Source organism: Ischnura elegans, chromosome 1 (assembly GCF_921293095.1).
Source record: "Ischnura elegans chromosome 1, ioIscEleg1.1, whole genome shotgun sequence".
Classification (NCBI taxonomy): domain Eukaryota; kingdom Metazoa; phylum Arthropoda; class Insecta; order Odonata; family Coenagrionidae; genus Ischnura; species Ischnura elegans.
In genome coordinates, this window is record NC_060246.1 from 103,522,259 (window position 1) to 103,539,868 (window position 17,610).

General features: G+C 36.8%; 1 protein-coding gene across 1 annotated transcript; it reads left to right on the top strand.

Moving 5' to 3' along the window:
• The first annotated feature begins 8,620 nt into the window (after positions 1–8,620).
• LOC124153405 (neuronal calcium sensor 2-like) lies at positions 8,621–13,432 on the top strand. Its single transcript, XM_046526539.1, has 5 exons — positions 8,621–8,773; positions 9,412–9,574; positions 10,256–10,393; positions 11,794–11,922; positions 12,905–13,432. Exons 2-5 carry the CDS (start codon positions 9,440–9,442, stop codon positions 13,124–13,126), a joined length of 624 nt encoding a protein of 207 aa, XP_046382495.1. The 5' UTR covers positions 8,621–8,773; positions 9,412–9,439; the 3' UTR covers positions 13,127–13,432.
• The last annotated feature ends 4,178 nt before the right edge of the window (positions 13,433–17,610 follow it).

Sequence of the window (17,610 nt, forward strand, 5' to 3'; positions counted from 1 at the left end):
TTTTAACTCTTGTGCTGCGGCAGTTCATGAGTTTAGCAATCAGTCTGTGCAGTGGAGAAGCAAGAAATATTTTTCCCCACTAGGCAGGCAGAGTGCCTTGCAGGGAGTGAACCCTTATAATCTGTGGCAACCCTTCCTTTGTTCTTACCGAAGGCTGGGCTTATATTGGGGCACTTGTCGTAGGCACATTAAACGTGTGGAGCAGATGGGAAACAACATGGAATGGGGTGTGCAAAACGAAATTCCAGGAGGCACCCCCTGCTATGAGGGCTGGCGCATTAGCAATAAGTTCCTTAGCAATCCTTACTGTGAGGGAAAGTGCCCGAGTGCTAGATATCCAGGTAGCAAACAAATTTTTGGGAAACTGCTATAGCTATAGGTATAGCTAATGGTCGAACGTTTACAAACGATTTTCCCGCAGTCAGCATGCAAATTGTTCCCTGCAGTCTAAGGGTTCATATCTGCTTGTTTAATAAAGAACCGTGAACTTGGTTAATATTGACCAATTTGTATTATGTCAAAAATATAATGGCCTAACTACCTGTGGAGTTAGGCATCTTTCTTGAAAGGTGGCTTTAGGGCTTCAACACACTCCAAAATATCAATTGTAGATGTTACTGTTCTTTTGTTTTATTGTTCACTCATAGAATTTATACCAAATCAGCTTAGCACTCATTAACGTACAGTCACGTATACCGTAACTTGCCTCAGGTTTTGATTCATGTTCTCGCAATGTTGGAAAAATTTCGTGTAAGTGGTCTACACGATTATCAAAAGTTTTCACTTCTGGCACACAAAGCAAAGGCTGTATCATATGCCATATTCTGTACCCTACCCTCAGGGAAAAATTAAGGGGGGAGTCACAGGGGTCAAGACCCCCAAATTTTATCCAAAATTTTTAATAGTTTAATAGCTCTTCATAGTTCATATTTGTAAAGGAGTAAAGGGAATGTTATGCAAATGCATAGCTGCAAGTTTAGCACATGAGACAAGTATGAGTAATTTATTTTAGGGGGGTTTGCATTTTTGAATTTTATTATTAAAGACTGATAAGAGACAATATATCCTTTAGGCCTTGCCTGCATATGCTTGGGTGAATGTGTTGAGATTGACTTTTACTGTATGCACTTCCAAAAAAAAGTCGAAGTCTTGCTTGGCAGAGTTCAATGGTCATCAAACGATCAATGGTGATGGTCAGTTCAGTTAAATAAATCTAAGGTAATTTCTTTCAACGAAGTCTTTGCTGTTTCATCATCATCATCATTAGTCAACAGTCCTAAGATTGTTTTGGCACAACTCTCCATTCCTCCCTCCTATCCACTAGGCTGTTCATAGGGATAAAATTCTATTATTTTACATCCTTTATAACCTGTCCTATATAATTTCGGGGCCGTCGAGTGCCCTTCTTCCCTTCTACCTGTCCTTCTATGATAATTTTCATCAGGGCAGCATGTCTCATAATATGGCCATCTAAGTTGCCCCATCTTTTTACTGCAGAATATTTCTTTTCTCATCTTGTTCTACACAATAGGCAAGACAGTGAAGTCAAAGGGATCAGAACCTTCCCCTCATAATTTCTGGTGTTTAATATTTGAACTTAAAGATTCCTCTCCAAATGAACATATCCATAAATTCCTGGCTATGTGGTGTGTAGTTTCTGTACATATTTTTTAATGTGTGGAGTCCCATTATTTTCAATGATTTCATGAGGTGGTATATGCGAGGGTGGGTAGTGCCTGTGGCAAATTTGCTGATGGAATTTTCATTGGGGCAGGGTCATTTTAGAGCCCAGATTAGGAAAACTGTAAGTCTGGGTATGAAGTTTGAGGAGTACCAGTGAGGTTTTAGATTGGTGGGGGTGAGAAGGTGAGGAAAGGTCAGCAATTCTTTCATCAACTTGGTAGAGTGTACTGTTCATAGGGGATGAAATGTACGTTGATGGTGGAGCCCTGCAAAGCCACCAAAAAGTTTGCACAAGCTCACTCATCTCAGCTGAGCAGGCCAGACTGATTTGGCTTTAGCCTACGAGAATCTTGCCTGGAAAGCTGCATCCACCTCTACCAAGAGCTTTCTGGCAAAATTTGGGTCGTTAGCATTCAAATTTGCACTCAAATGTCTCAGGTTTCTGTTGAATTAGAGTATATGAAATAAAGGCACTGCAGGGGTCAAAATGGTGTACATAACTTAATAAGTTCAATCCATCCTATAGTACAGCATTAACTCATTTATAAAGACTCCGAACCTCTTATGTAGGTAGGTAGATGAACTAACTCGGCAGGCTACAAACCTCACCAGGAAATGATGGCAGTCAGATTTTTAATATCAATTTGTGCAAGTATTCTTTTGAAGGTCACATTATTAATAGAAAATTTAGTAATTATATGAGAGCATCTTTTTTTTATTAGTTTAACATTGGCTACATTATCTAGCAGTACAGGTTGGCTAAGGTCCTATCTGAGACAGGATAACCAATATTGCTGAAAATTCAAGTTTTTTTTACTGTTTTCCATATTCATCAGCTGTTAATTCAGCTTAATATCCTCCATTCAATCATTTTATCAGTAGTCACTTCTTTTCATAGAACTGCCCCATTAAACAATCGAATAGCATTGGTTTTTTCGGGGCAATCCCAGCCAGGGGTGCCTGATGGCCTTAAAGAGGGTGGCTTATACCCCTAGAAAACAACAATTTTTCCCTACCCCCTACAAACTACTGACTCCACAGTAAAATTTAATGTGCTAAGTTTTCATATTCATCTGTAATGTTAGGAAATTAACTTCTTCTGGAGATAATCATGTAGCATTTTCCCTGTTGAAAATCATATTTTATGCAGGGCAGTATAAGGGCCCCTTATTCACTAAACATACAAATGGGATTTTGATTCTAAAATTGCACCTCATGATGAAATTGTGGCAAATTCAGAGTGGGGTGCGGCCACCCTGGTATCCTCACATAATTTCGGGAAAATTTTTAAATATGCTAGTTTTGAAGGTGGCTTAATAATGTAAGATTTTATTTCACCAACAATGCATAAAATGTATAAAAATGAATGAAGAATGTCTAAAATCCACTTGTCCTTGAATAACAAACCTCAGATGTGTTGCATACCACCAAGGCGCTGCTTTTTATTATTATATTGTACAAGTTCCAAGTTGGCTGTTTGCCAGGTGGTAACAGTTTATACAAAATAAAAAGAAAAACAAAAATATTGCAAATGAGAAATACATTACCAAAATGAAACTAGATAGTGAATATTTAAAATTCAATGACATTAATTTTCCAATATAAATCCTCTACACCTCTTCTTGAAAATCCTTACGTTGTTAGGGTAGGGCTTAAACAGTTCCGCAGGGAGTCTATTCCATTCCGTAATCGTCCTGTTGAGGTACGAGAATTTCTTTACGTTAGTCCTTTGCGGCCGGCATTTCATCTTGTACTGGTGATCATGCCTACCAATATAGCTGGGGTATTTAATCTTCTTCCGAAGTTCCCCCCATGCCTTTTCCCCTTTCAGTGTGCGGAAGAGTGCGCAAAGCCTATTTATTTTTCTTCTCCGTTCTAGTGTGTTCCATCCCAGTACTTTCAGCATTTTACCGACACTTTCGGTCTTTTTGTGTTTCACCATGACGTACCTTGCTGCCTTTCTTTGCACCTTCTCGATGGATTCTGTTTGTCCCTTTTCATACGGGTCCCACACTAGTGACGCGTACTCTAAAATCGGCCGGATTAGTTTCTTATACGCCTTCTCCTTTGTAGCTCGATCACTTTCCTTTAGATTCCTCATCACCCAATGTAATATTTTGAACGCCTTTTTTGTTAATTGTTCGACATTTGCCTCCCACCCTAAATCTTTCATTAAATACACCCATAAGTATTTACATCGGTCGCTTTTTGGAATAAACGTCCCTGAATATAAATATTCTCTCCTAGATCCATTTAGTTTCCTACTAAAAGTTATAAATTTACACTTTTTTTACATTTATGTCCATTCCATTTTTTGACAACCAAACTGTCATTTTATTTACGTCATTTTGAAGCACTTCTCGATCGCTTTCCCTTTCTATTCTCCTGTAAATAATGCAGTCATCTGCGAAAAGCCTAATATGGGAGTTAATGCTATTTGGGAGGTCATTTATATAAATTAAGAATAAAAACTGTCCAAGGGCGCTACCTTGTGGGACACCCGACGTTACTTGTGCTTCTTCGGAGCACATTTCACCCACTTGAACCTTTTGCGTTCGACCCCTCAGGAAATTTTCGACCCAAAAATACAGTCTACTGTCTGTTTCAGGTGGTAATTTTCTCATTTGTTCTAAAAGCCGATTGTGCTCTACTTTGTGGAATGCTTTTGACAGGTCGACAATTATTGCATCCACTTCTATCCCTTCATCCATAGAGTCTGCAACTTCTTGGCAAAAACCCAGTAGTTGCGTTTCACAGGAGTGCCCCTTTCTATACCCTTGTCGAAAATTGAACAACCAGTCGGTGCTCTCCCATAGTTCCCAAAGATAATCAGCAATTATCTTTTCTATTAATTTGCACACTGTTGACGTCAAACTAACCGGTCTGTAGTTTTCAACCAATCCCTTATCTCCTCCTTTAAATATGGGTGTTACGTATGCTTTTTTCCAATCCTTCGGTAGAACTTTGTTATTTATCGTAGCATTGAATAAATGTTTCACATATTTTTTAATTTCACTGCCTCCCATTTTGAGTAAATCTATTGATATCCATCTGGCCCAACTGATTTATTCTTCCTCATTTTACTAATTTTTTATAGATCTCAGAATTCGAAGATTTAATGCATTTTACATTTGCATTACATACCACGTTTGTTTCTCTCTGAAAGTCTTGGAAGCTGAGTTCCAAGCCCAAAGTGTCTACTTGCTTTGTTGCATCTGTGAAAACACTTGCATACCATTTGTGATTAAATTTCCGTCACCATTTTTCAAAACCGGAATATTTTCTATATTGTCCTTTCTTCTTCTAAGATACTTATAAAACCTGTTTCCGTTATCTTTTGAGATAATATTTTGTAAAAAACTTCCTTAGCAATTTTCTTTTCCCTGTTCAATTCTCTGCATAGTTTTCTATAATTTACCATTGAATCACTACTCAAATTGCGTTTTTTGTGACTCGACCTTAGCCTTTTTTTTAATGACCTAGTTTTGTTGTTGTAGTACTCCGGATCGGTATTTTCTTTGAGAATTCTCATCAGAACAAAAGTACGCAACCCCTCTTCCAGTATATCCTTGATCCTTAACGGTATTAATTTGTCCCGGTGTTGATATATCCATAAAAAATGGATAAATCGCCAATAAAACAGAACCACTGAAATTTGAAAAGTATATTATTTTCACTTTCGTAATAATCTACCATTGGATTTAAATATATTAATGTTAAAGGGTCACGATGTGTACTTAATGAATATTTCTTCACATGCTCTAAATATCCCCAAATTCTTCATCCCTTTCGAAAACTTTCTTAATTGGCACAACTTCTGCCTTTCATTATCACCTATTTCCGGCACCTGATCGTGGTTCTGGGATTGTAATTCCCTTCCTTTTCTCTTTCAGTCCTCTATAAGCCTCCGCCCTCTTCGCTGGTCTTGGAGATAAGACAGTGAGAGTCAGCCGGAGAACCTATTGGAGATTCAGCCCTCTATTTCTGCCACGCAGAACTCGGTCAGCGTATCAGGTGCCGATATCCCGCGATAGTTTGAATCCTGCGATAGGTGGAATTATGCTACAAATAAATTGCAAAATCAGAGAAAAATTGCCCAATATTCTATACAGATATTCAATGACTTTCGATATAATTAATTCTTTGTGAGGTCACATTTCGGAAATCACTCTTGTTATGCTACACTTTCCAGAAATCAATTCAGGTGGGAACTAGGTGATGAGACATTCAGTGATTCGAGTAAAATCAAGTTTTTACGCCATTAAACCGACACTAGTGGGCGATATTGCAGATGAGTTGAAAATATAGTAAATAAATTGCTTTGCCTATCACCGAAAAAATTATTTTCGTTATGTTTAGGGTGGTCTCATTTAGTCAATTGTTAACAATCTTTCCATTGGTTTGATGCAACTCACTCTTCTCCATTATCATCGAATATTTCCATACTTAGGTACGCCTCCCTTTTGCGTCCCTAATGTGCGTCCCTCAGCGTGATCGGCCCACTTTTGTTCATTATATACATCATATACCTCTGCTCCTGAATTAGCAGTAAAATACGTTTATTTACTGACGACGCTGTCATCTATCGCGAAATTAGTGATCACTCTGACTATGAAATTCTATCATCGGATTTAAACACACTGTTCATTTGTGGAGCCAAAAGTGGGGACTCAAACTTAATCTGAGCAAATGCATGTCGGTACATTTTTTGCAGAGTTCATCCAACTACAACCATGTTTATGCTCTGGACGGTATTAAAACAACAGACGAAGTGAAGTACCTGGGAGTCACGGTAACCTCGAACCTCTCGTGTGGAACACATAAAAGGAATATTTTAGGCATAACCCTGAAGAAATTAAAATTCGTCAAGCGTATTGTGGGAAGATTTTCGGATGAGAAAGTAAAAGAAAGGTGCTATTTCGCACTCGTCCGACCGCACCTTGAATATGCAGCTTGCGTATGGGACCCGGTACAGAAGGACTTAACCCACGAACTGAATAAAATACAAAGGAAGGCTGCGCGGTTCGTCAAAAACTGCTACGGGCGTACAGACCGCGTTACCCAGTTGTTACGCTAATTATGCTGATTGTGAGAGCCGCTGGAGACGCGGAGGATGCGCGCTAGGCTTAGATTGCTTGAACAATCGAGAATGGATATCTTTAAGAGCGACACGGAGAATATAATATTAGAGCCACACTGTATTTCCAGGTCCGACAGAAGCGATAAATTAAGAGAGATGTTTTGCCGAACGGATAGATGAGGGAGAAGGTTTTTTTCCCCGAGCTATAAAGGAATTTAATAAATGCTAGTCGTAATTTTCTTTAAGCATTTCCCATTTATGCGTAAACGGCTGGTGACCTAATGAAATTAATGTTTTTTTGGGTCAAAAATGAGCGTTAATTTTCATATTTCTTGATGATCCTCTATTCATTTCGCCGCCCCGTCCCGCACTCACTGGGTCATTCGCTGAGACTTGGAAACGTTCTAGCGACAGGTCTCGCGTTGGTTAAAAATCACATTAAAGTCCTTATTTAAGGACCATGCATTCGACTGGCACGTGCCACGGGCGACAGATTTCAGGGGGCGGCAAAACTTGAAAAATTTATTTAAAAAGGTTGTTTATGTTTTCTAATGAAATTATTTAACAATAATCATTAATTTATAAATTATTTTACAATAATCATTAATTTATAAATTATTTAACAATAATATTAATAAAACTTCTTAGTAGTAAACATACGGTGTGTAATTTCAACTACCGCATCTCAAACAATAGCTTACGGATCAGTGGTGTCATGGTGCCGGAACGCCGTTCAAAAATAGAAAAAAACATAATAGAAATAACACTTATAAATTTTGTTGCCTCAAAATTTCTAATTGATACATTCGCAACCAAATGTACAATATTGTAAATTACAATATTGTACCAAGTACTTAATTTTGCATACAAAAAATTTAGTAATAAAATGAAAATAATGGCTTTTAATAAAAAAGAACACACAGAGTAATATTTCACTTCTAAAGAAAGTTAAGGAAAATGCGTTTCTGCACAGCTAATTTTGTCATGACGTCACTGTTAAGGATGTATATTATATTTTAGATGTGGGGGGAGGGAGGGAGCTACGGGTAAGCTCAGAGAAGGAGGGCGGCAAACTGATCTTTACCCTCCCTCACCAAACTCCTGGTTCCGGCGCGCGGCGTGCGCGGGGGTCATCGTGGGGGGGGGGGGGGGAGGTCGCTGTGCGCCGCCCGGTTGTTTGTGAGGTTACTGGCAGATAGGCTTCCAAATATCTGAACGCTTAATAGCCCGGTCAAAATAGACATTGGCCCAAGCATACATTTCCCACGAGCTGAAAATTTACAGAAACGTTAAGAATGCCACTTTAATGAAATCCTGAAAAGTCCTCATCGATCCCGTGTGTGCAAAAATAATTTTCACGGACAAAGGTCACAAAAATGTTTATTTTTCCATATTTTAGCTAAAATTTTAGTTTTATGATAAAAATTGCTCGGATCAAAATTATAGATCAGATAATTTTCTACAAAGTTGCCATCATACTTTTTTCTCTAAGATTTACCATTTCTGAGAGAAAGCCATTCGGAAGTTAGCTGGAGCTGTATTCTCCGTAATATACATGACTATATAGTGGCGCTCTCTGCACATTAATGGACATGTATCCCTCGCATTGGTTACTACATCTCACTCTCCTTTTCTCATTAATTCGGTTTCGATCAATTTACCAGCCCACAAGAATATACGAGTATTTTGAGTATATGCTGCGTGAAATAAAGAGCGTGAGAATGTTAATTTATATTTTTATATTATTTTACGTATTCTTTGTATTATTTCTATCCTTATATCACGCTTATTTCCAATTTTTAGTATATTTGTTTTGAAAATGCCATAGTAACCTTACGTTAAGTGGACTTAGGAGGGAGTAGTTTGCGTGAGATTGCGTACACATTCTATAGTAATTTGCCACAATCGGAATCTCCTGTACAATAAATCAGTTATTTCATGACCATTCATGATTTAACTTAGAAAATTCATGTTCTCTTGCCAATCCTGTCTTCACGGACTGATTTGGAGGTGAGTATTTTTCTATTTTAACGTTAGTTATTCAGCTTGATTCCGGAGATTATTCAATATTGTCGAATCACTGCTTCATCTCTGGCTTCGATTGGTTAGTACATTAACAATATTAATATATATTAATAATTTTATTAACTAATAAATAATTTTTATTACATTATTATATTTATTAGTTATACCCAGAATTTAACATATTTCTGCAAAGATCGTGACTTTATTAGTTCATTCTTCTTTAGCCATTCGTTAAGTAAGTGAATTGAGCTTTTTCTTAAATATATATCATTTACCGTAATGAATTAACAATTTATAAAGGAATACGTTAAACTGCAAAAGACGTTGAATTTGGATTTCAATTTAGATTGTGCAAATTATCGTTTAGCTATTAGGGGTTTACTTGAATTTTAATAAAAATAAAGCATTGTATAGCATTCAAATCATTATTTATCTACCTATACTTAGGTATTCAATATAAAAAAATTAAGAAAATTCGTAATTTGAAGACACATGATGTTACACGGTCTTACTCGAAATGACCACTGTGTTTTATTGAGAGAGAGCTGTGAGGTGAGTCATAGTATATGTTTGATCATAAGCCCACGAAACTGTGCTAATGTGCATTTTATGCCGAGTTTCAGAACAAATTCTGAACTTCTATAAAACAAAATGGATCGCCGATGTAGCTCACTTTGCATAGGGAAAGATCCTGACAAAAAATTAACTAAAAAAGACAAAAAATACTTGACTAGTCGCACCACGATGGACAAAAAAACTGTAAAGGAGTGGCACAGAGGTTTCATGGTATGTTGTTTTAATGCAATCTTTTTCTTTGAGTTAATTTTCACACGGAGATCATGATATTGAAGGAATGAGTTTCTAAGGGAATATATAAAATTGAAATACTCTCTTCAATGAAATATATGGCAAATGAAAGTTATATTTTTAATAGCCAATCGAACGGTCTTTCTTTAGACTGAAAATTATGCTGAAATGAAATCTATTGGGAAAACTGAAATCAATTGGAAGAAATTTTAATTATTATAAAGAAAATATTTTCAGAAGTTGTAAAACTGGATTTAGATCTAAATCATTATGATTTTTCGATTTTATATTATTATTTGATAATCCTACACACAATAGAAACTTGCCAATAAAAATCACGTAATTGAAAAAAGCATGTGACATGCCTTTTTATTACTATTTGAACTGATATTTTATCCGAAGCTTATAATTTCGCTATTTTAGTGAAAATATCGATGATTTCATGAATAATTTTGAATTTTTGCTTTTAAATATTAAAAATAGTCAATTAAAACGATCAGGTATACTGATAATCGTAATATTTCGAGCCTAAATTTGGGTTTTATGATCATTTCAATTTCTGAGCTAATTTTAATCAAGTGTTTTTTCATCAGTATATTCAATACAATTGGATAGCTTCATAAAAATAAATTGCACTCGTTTGTCCATATCGCACATCAGATTGATTGTCCAACTGGAAGAATGACCGAAAAAGTCTTTGCTTGTTTTTACAAAATGTTTTTCCCATGCTCTGACGAAGTGTGTGAGGATATCTACCAAGTTTTTTGCCAGAACCAAAGTCACCTCATGAATTTTAAGGTATGCTCTTTGAATATTTTTAAAATTTTGCAAATTATTTCCTTAAATTTTATGCAGCAAAAATGTTTTATGTTCTACCTTCTTTTGATTCGTGAGAATAGATTTCAGAAAACGCTAGTGCTAGAAAACTCTAACAGCATTACGATCATAAACAATACATATGTTGTGTACAAGCATTCGGTTGTACTCAGTAGCCATCTATAATCGAACAATAACTGAAGAATAGGTGACTTTTTGCTGAAGGTTTTACGGTGAAAATGATGCTTTTATATAAAAAACCGATCATTGTAAATATTAAAGAAGTGCACGCAATAGCAAAGTCACTCAATCTTCCATTATTTCAATCATACAATATCGCATTCACCCTTTGTGATACATCACTAGACATTGTGGAGTACTGAAGGAAGTAAAAAACAAGTTATCTCTGCCTTCTTTCATAAATCGCACTGTTATTCTTGTAGATTTTATCCTACGGTGCAACACGATAATTTGGGCATTTCAATCGCATAACTCTAGGTAAAACGATTGCTTATCTAGACAATGCGAGATATTTAATACCCTTATGATGTCCCTCCAGGTAGCCTTATCAGTATGACATTTTTGTATTCTGACTAAAATAGGTTTTTAAAGAACAGTAGTGGGCCATAGACCAAATTTTTGGGAGGAGGGATAAATTATCAACCAGTATACCAATTTTTTTGTGAGTGCAGGGATATAACCGAAGACCGTTGTATATTATTTTTTATATGGGGCATTTTATGATATCAATATATATCTCGCTACTATTCCCTTTACCTCCCATGAAATCGCCTCTATCGAGATACACAGCATGCTCACAGACTTCGTCTCTCAAATTGACACGTTATCTCTTTTATCAGATAATTTACCGAACAATGGATTCTTACACCATATTTTTAATTATTGTAGATTATGATCGAGTTTAAAAAAAGTATTTTTTCCGTTTCCCTATCCGCAGTCTATCACATTAGCTATTTGTGGCGAAATATAGGCGGGGTGACGAGTTGGTGATGTCACTGACTCTTGCTGAGAGCTCACGGCTTCTCCGCAACCTACTCCAGCCTCGCACATCCGTCTCACTTGGTTCGCTGCCAACATCCTTCCAATGGGCGATTCTTTCCGTCAAGAATCGAGTCTCTATGAACTAATCAATGAACCACAACTTTAATCACGTCATCAACTCGTGAAAAATAGGCGGCAACTTATGCAATGTTTCATTTTAAAGTTATGTGAAATGGCTCAATGAGGAAGACTTAATTTTTTATATCATATGTTTCCCATCCATCTACCTAATTATCTTCATAAATTGTGATTATGAGTCTGAATAAACGACACCAATCTCGATTATTTTCGTTGTCAACAAGTATTTTTTCTTCTTTTAGGAATTTGTGATAGCAGTATTCCTGTCGTCATTGAAAAAGGGAAAAGAAAAATTCAAGTGGATATTTAAATATTTTGATCGCAATAACGATGGCATCCTTGAGGTGGAAGTGGTAGCCGTATGTTTTAAGGTGAGAGAACGATTTCAAACGGTCGACGACCTTATAGGTTGCCTCCCTTCCTTGAAATCACATTTCCTCGTATCTAAATATACCAACACACTGGAAATCGTCCTATAAAAATCCTTCTGGTTAATTAAATTGAGCATTTCCTTTCATTAATTAGTGCAGAGGTGCTGGATCCAGTGAGGTAGCCAGAAATTTCGTTCGGGGGGGTCCAAAATCAGGGGCAAATTTTTTGAAAACAGGGTAATCAGTAGAGGGTTTTAAACTAATTTTAACACTTTTTATAAACAAAAAAACTTCATTTTTCAAAGAGACCTTTAGTATATTCGTGATTTTTCAATATTTTGTTCTCTTTTATGAAGAAAAATAACTGTGATTTTATATTTCGGAGGGGGGGTTCCGGACCTCCCATTCTCCCATTTGTCTACGCCACTGCCTGGATCATACCAAATTGATTTCTTATAATGACTATAGTATGTAGTCCTATTTTATGGGCAATATCTTGATTGAAAGTAAATTTTTGCTTTCTAAGGTAAATCCCGTATTTGCAGTACATAAGCGTCCAATATTTCATTAATCGTCTCCCAATTTTTACCACTTGATTTATAAGGAAAGAAGTGTACGAGTACTTAACGTAAACAAGCATTAAGATTTTGCCCGTGGAGTAAGGGTTTCTTTGTAACAATTTCGCTTTCAATGGTAGTATGAACTTCACACGTAACCAATAATTGAATCCGTGTGATTTCATCTGCCATTTTACTTATTTTGACTCTAAATCAATGCAATAATTTAAAAGTTAATTTGATTAAATCACGAGCATTTTAGCATTTTCATCTCAGACAGTTCCACTGTCAATTTTTTTGTTGAAATTATACAATCTTATGAAGCTGTCTTCCATTTTAAAATTTGTTTTGTGACCCTATTTAATTATAAGTGAAAACTTCCAACCTACAATTAGCTATTAATATTTTATTTCTTCCATTCAAAGGATATATACGAAACAATAAGAGCTGGTGACCTTACATATGAAAAAGATTCAAAGGATCAATTACCACCGGAGTTTTTCGGTTTCATGGTTAGACTATATACAATTATTACCGAAGAGGAGTTCATTAATTATTGTTTGATAAGGGGCTATCAAACACGTATTTTGACGAAACAAGACCTTGATGTGCCCCTGAATAAAAAGAAACATGTGGTTTTGAAATGAAAGATGACAACAGCCGATTTCATCTCAATATTTTGTTTTTAAATATGATATTACAAATTGAAATATTAATTATTGTTCTATGGAAATGGAAAGTTTTGCTTTCATCAGGACCTTTTTTTCATACATTTCATCACCATTGCTACATGTTACATGAAGCGAACATAATTTATTGTGGCATTATTTGTAATCCATGAGACGTCCGACTTAGATGTCCATTTTAAGACATTTAATGAGGAGAATCGGCGATTACGCATTGCCTATTATGCATTGGTTTCTTTATCATTCTAGGATAATAAATAAAGTGAAATATTTCCGTGGTTTTTAACAATTTCTTTTTGTGCATTGTGAAAATTTTATTTATCATTTCATTATTCAAAACATCGTCATAATTTCATATAAAAATTCGTAAGATTGATTTGACGCAGCTCTCCATTCCACTCTCGTATCGACTAGCCTTTTCATTGGGACATATTTATTCCCTTTGACATCCCTAATAACCCGTCGCGTGTATGTAACTCATTCAGGGACGTACCTTATTATTAACTTTACCGTAATTATTTAATTATTCCACTTTCATACAGTGCAAATCCATACTGAAAATGTTAATGCATGGCAAAAAGCAAAAAAATAAGTAATTTTCAATAGGTTACAATGAAGGTTTTATACCTTTCCTTCTCCTTGTATATAAAATTTCATAGAAATGGAGAAAATATACGGTAATAAAAATATAAAAATGAAAAAAATCGCGAAAGTATCGACATGAAAAATAATTAGAAATAAAAAATGTCTGTATCATCGATTGCCATTTGAAATGTGAGTTTTTCAATAGGCTACATTTTAGCATCATATAGCCGTTTAGTTTCAAATTCTTGGGTAAAAGTTAGTATACACAGCATGCGCTCCCAAGTAGCCAATTTATGAATTCACTTTCACTGAAGTCTGTTTTATAGAGAGCATAGGGAATGAGTGAACTGAATAAAAGGGGCTATTTTTCCATCTCGCGTTCGTGCATTCTCGCATGCTAACTAGCGATTAACTGTTTTACCCGATGCAATTTGAAATGGACTCTCGCGCGTATGCCAGATTGTGCAAGTACTATCGTTTTCATTCATATGTAGACACCCACGAGTTTCATTTTATTAATGGGGGCAGGTCGGTGAAAACTTGAAGGGTTGGTTGGCACTAAAGACCCACCGAGGACGAACGCGGATGCGACCGCGTTAGCGAATTGGAAGTCGAACGCCAGCGGCAAAAGCCCCAACGGATGGAATGCTCTGAGGAAGTCCACGCACACGCTGAGCTGTCAGAGTGCTCCTTGGCGAGGTTTTTCTCCTCTTTAGAATCATATTTGGACTCACCACTTGCGAAGACGTTGCTCCGTATTTTAGGCATTTTTATTCCGTGCTCGGTTGTTACGGTAAAATCCTGGGAGGGTTTGAATCCGTAGTAAGATTGATTTATTCATTTTTTTAAAGAATCGTTCTTAAAATCAATACAATTCATACAGTTGGCTCAAGAAAACGTTAATACTGATTTTTTAAGCGACTATATTTATTAAAATAATAATTTATCTGCATTAACACATTTATTTCTAAGCAGATTCATTAATTCACTGAGATGAAATAAGCAGGGGAAGTGGCATTGGTTGTATCTTTGTGTCTTTCCGGCTAATTGCTGTCAAATCTCCGTTGAGTAAAGCTCCTACTAGTATCGACTCAATAATTCTCATCGCCTCAATGCTCAGTTATGAACCAGATACAGTCGAAGTTAAAATCATTTTGATAACTTCTTCTTATTCCTTCCAGGATTAGGCTACTAAGCCTGTTTCGGCTCCAAATTACCCTCTTTTTTTGGTCTTCCAATACTTCCTTTGCCAATTGGTTGATTGATCATTTTTGATTTGATCATTTCATTGGTCATTTTGACAACAGTAGAGCATATTACCGGCAATATTACTTAGAAATCCTAGAATATTCTCTACCTGGAAAAAACTAAAAAAATATTCTCATTCTAGCATACTTCACTTCATAGCTTACTTACACTAGCATACTTCATAGACATTGTGGTGAGAGAGTGATTTGCATCCCTACAGTTGTAGCCTGCTGTCAACACAGTCTGACGAACGTCATCTCATATCAATGGGGTCCATCAAGAAGTTGACCATTCTTAAGTTGATCTGTTGTCATAAATACCGATTTACTTGGTAGATATTGTGGTTTTTAGTTTAGGTGTGTGCAGGTTTCGTGGTCTTGTATCGGCTTTGCTTCTGGGAGCAGCAGGCTTCATCATTGCAGTTCATTCGCATTTACCTGGCTTATATCAAGTGGTGGGGAAAAAAGTTGAAGGAGATGAAAGTTAAGGGGAGGACAACTGGCTATCATGCAAATGGTGAATATGGTTCGGATTTCGTTTACTTATGCCATCGAGACAGATTGCCCATTGTCCCTACAAACAATCTACGGAAGTATCGTAGGGTTTTTCTTCTCCATAAGAAAATCTTTCCCTTCTGTAGGAAAATTAAATTATGGCGCCCATGCGATGCCACTCCACGTGACGTCACAGGGACCTAGTTTCTATACGAGTAGATAGGAGTTTTACATCGTCTTAGGTTACCAATGCATGCATGAGGCACAGAGCTCAGGGAAACATCAGTGGCGGATACAGATGGGGGCGCAGAGAGGCCCCCCCCCTTGAGGGGCCGCCCCCATTGCCGAACATTGTAGAACCACTATTGAAACTTTTTTATATCGTAATATATTGTCTTATGTGCGTGTATAATGAGTTTGAATAAAACTTTCTTCTTCAACTTCGCAACGTGGCTTGAAATAATTTTTTATTACGATAAAACTAAAGGTAGCTCAAGATATCCTTTGCGCCCCTTGAGTTTTTTCTGTATCCGCTACTGCTCCTTCCATCACTATCCTCTCCCCGGAGGTGTCGTCGGGCTCTAATCGCGGCGGGCGGCGCCTTTCTCCTTCCTCCGTCCTTCCTCTCCTGAGATGTATGGGTGAAAAGTCTCGAACTTACAGACCCGGCCCTCAGGAGTAAAAACCCCGCGAGCTCGCCCTAGGTCCTCGTTTTACCAGTCCATCGAAGCAAACGCTCGCTTTTCTCCATTATCGGAGTTGGTCTTTCCAATTCAATGCCTGAGATCATCTGCGCAGCGAGTGTTGGCCAAGTTATCGCCGTTGAATTGTGGCCCTCCGTTACATCCTGATGGCCGCTATTCGAAGGAACTCAATAAGAAGAGTTGTGTTGTGTATTATTAATTCCTCAAACGTTAAACTGAGGCGAAAGAATTATTCTATAACCAGGAAAAGGCATTGCCGTATGCAGCCCTCGTCATCCAGCAGAAATACCATAACAGTTAAAATTAAACATAGTGGCAACTTTGATTAGTAATTTATATGATTGGCATTTAAAAGCATTGCCTTGCATGTCATCCAAGCCTAACCCATATAAACATGAGCCATTTCATCGACGAGTAGCTTCGTAATTTTTAGTAACGAGTAGCTTTGGATATGGCTACTAAGCCTCTCAGGGAATTTCCTTCCTCACAAGCTATCCCTCTGGTCTCTTTTTACCAGATTAGTGTAGAAAGTGCACACGGGCGTTTGAAGGGAATCGAAAGGAAATTGGCAAGGGAATTACAGCCCATCTGTTTCGAGCAGGCGGCGGATTAGCCTCAGCGGAACCGCATTTGCTTTTATTGCGTTATGGGAGTCATTCCAATGGAAATTAACCAGTCGTTACGGAATACTGTCTTTTCAAAACTTTGGAGAAACATTAAAAATTGGTAAGCAAGTAAAATAAGACCGGGATGGAAAAATATTTAAGTAATTGAAATTTCTATTGAGGGTTTCTTTGCGTGGTCAACAGTCGCAGATTTTGTTTTGAAATTTTTCATCCCTATCCGTTCGCTGTTGTTGACCACCTTGGTACCGTGTCCGCCGTCAAGGTTAGCATTTCGGGGTCTGTTTCAAGGTAGGAACGCAATCGTGGTATTTTAAGGTGCGTAAGTTGATCAATAAAGCACGGAATGGATGAAGCCTTTTCATTCAGCGTTGAAGCCTTCCTAATCTTTTGGCGGCAATCTCTTCTGAGGGAGTTTTAAGTAAGATTTAAGTAAGATCTGTACAGCAAGAGCATAATTCATCCAGCGAATTAGTCTCTGAATAATTTTTGATATTTATTTCTAGCAGTAAAAATGAATTTGCACTTTTCCGCAAGTATTCTGAGGAAATATATAAATGTATAAATACTTGTGTAAATGTGCAAATTCATTTTATTTAAATATGTCGAACTTCCACTAAATAACGCCTGAGTCATTTGAAGTTCTACCAGTATATTCAAATCTATAGATACTTTTAAGTCTGAGATATCCCGTGTACGTCAATGTGTGCCAAGGTGGTTTATATATTCTATCAATTACAGCGATGATACAAAGGTAAATTTAATTAATAATGTAAATATGTTACGGCTTA

What these genes read in the sequence shown, in the direction of transcription:
- LOC124153405 (XM_046526539.1), top strand. Translation starts at nt 9,440, where the DNA reads ATGGATCGCCGATGTAGCTCACTTTGCATAGGGAAAGATCCTGACAAA. An exon ending in AGTGGCACAGAGGTTTCATG is followed by an intron (nt 9,575 to 10,255) that starts GTATGTTGTTTT and finishes ATCGCACATCAG; the next exon opens with ATTGATTGTCCAACTGGAAG. An exon ending in GTCACCTCATGAATTTTAAG is followed by an intron (nt 10,394 to 11,793) that starts GTATGCTCTTTG and finishes TTCTTCTTTTAG; the next exon opens with GAATTTGTGATAGCAGTATT.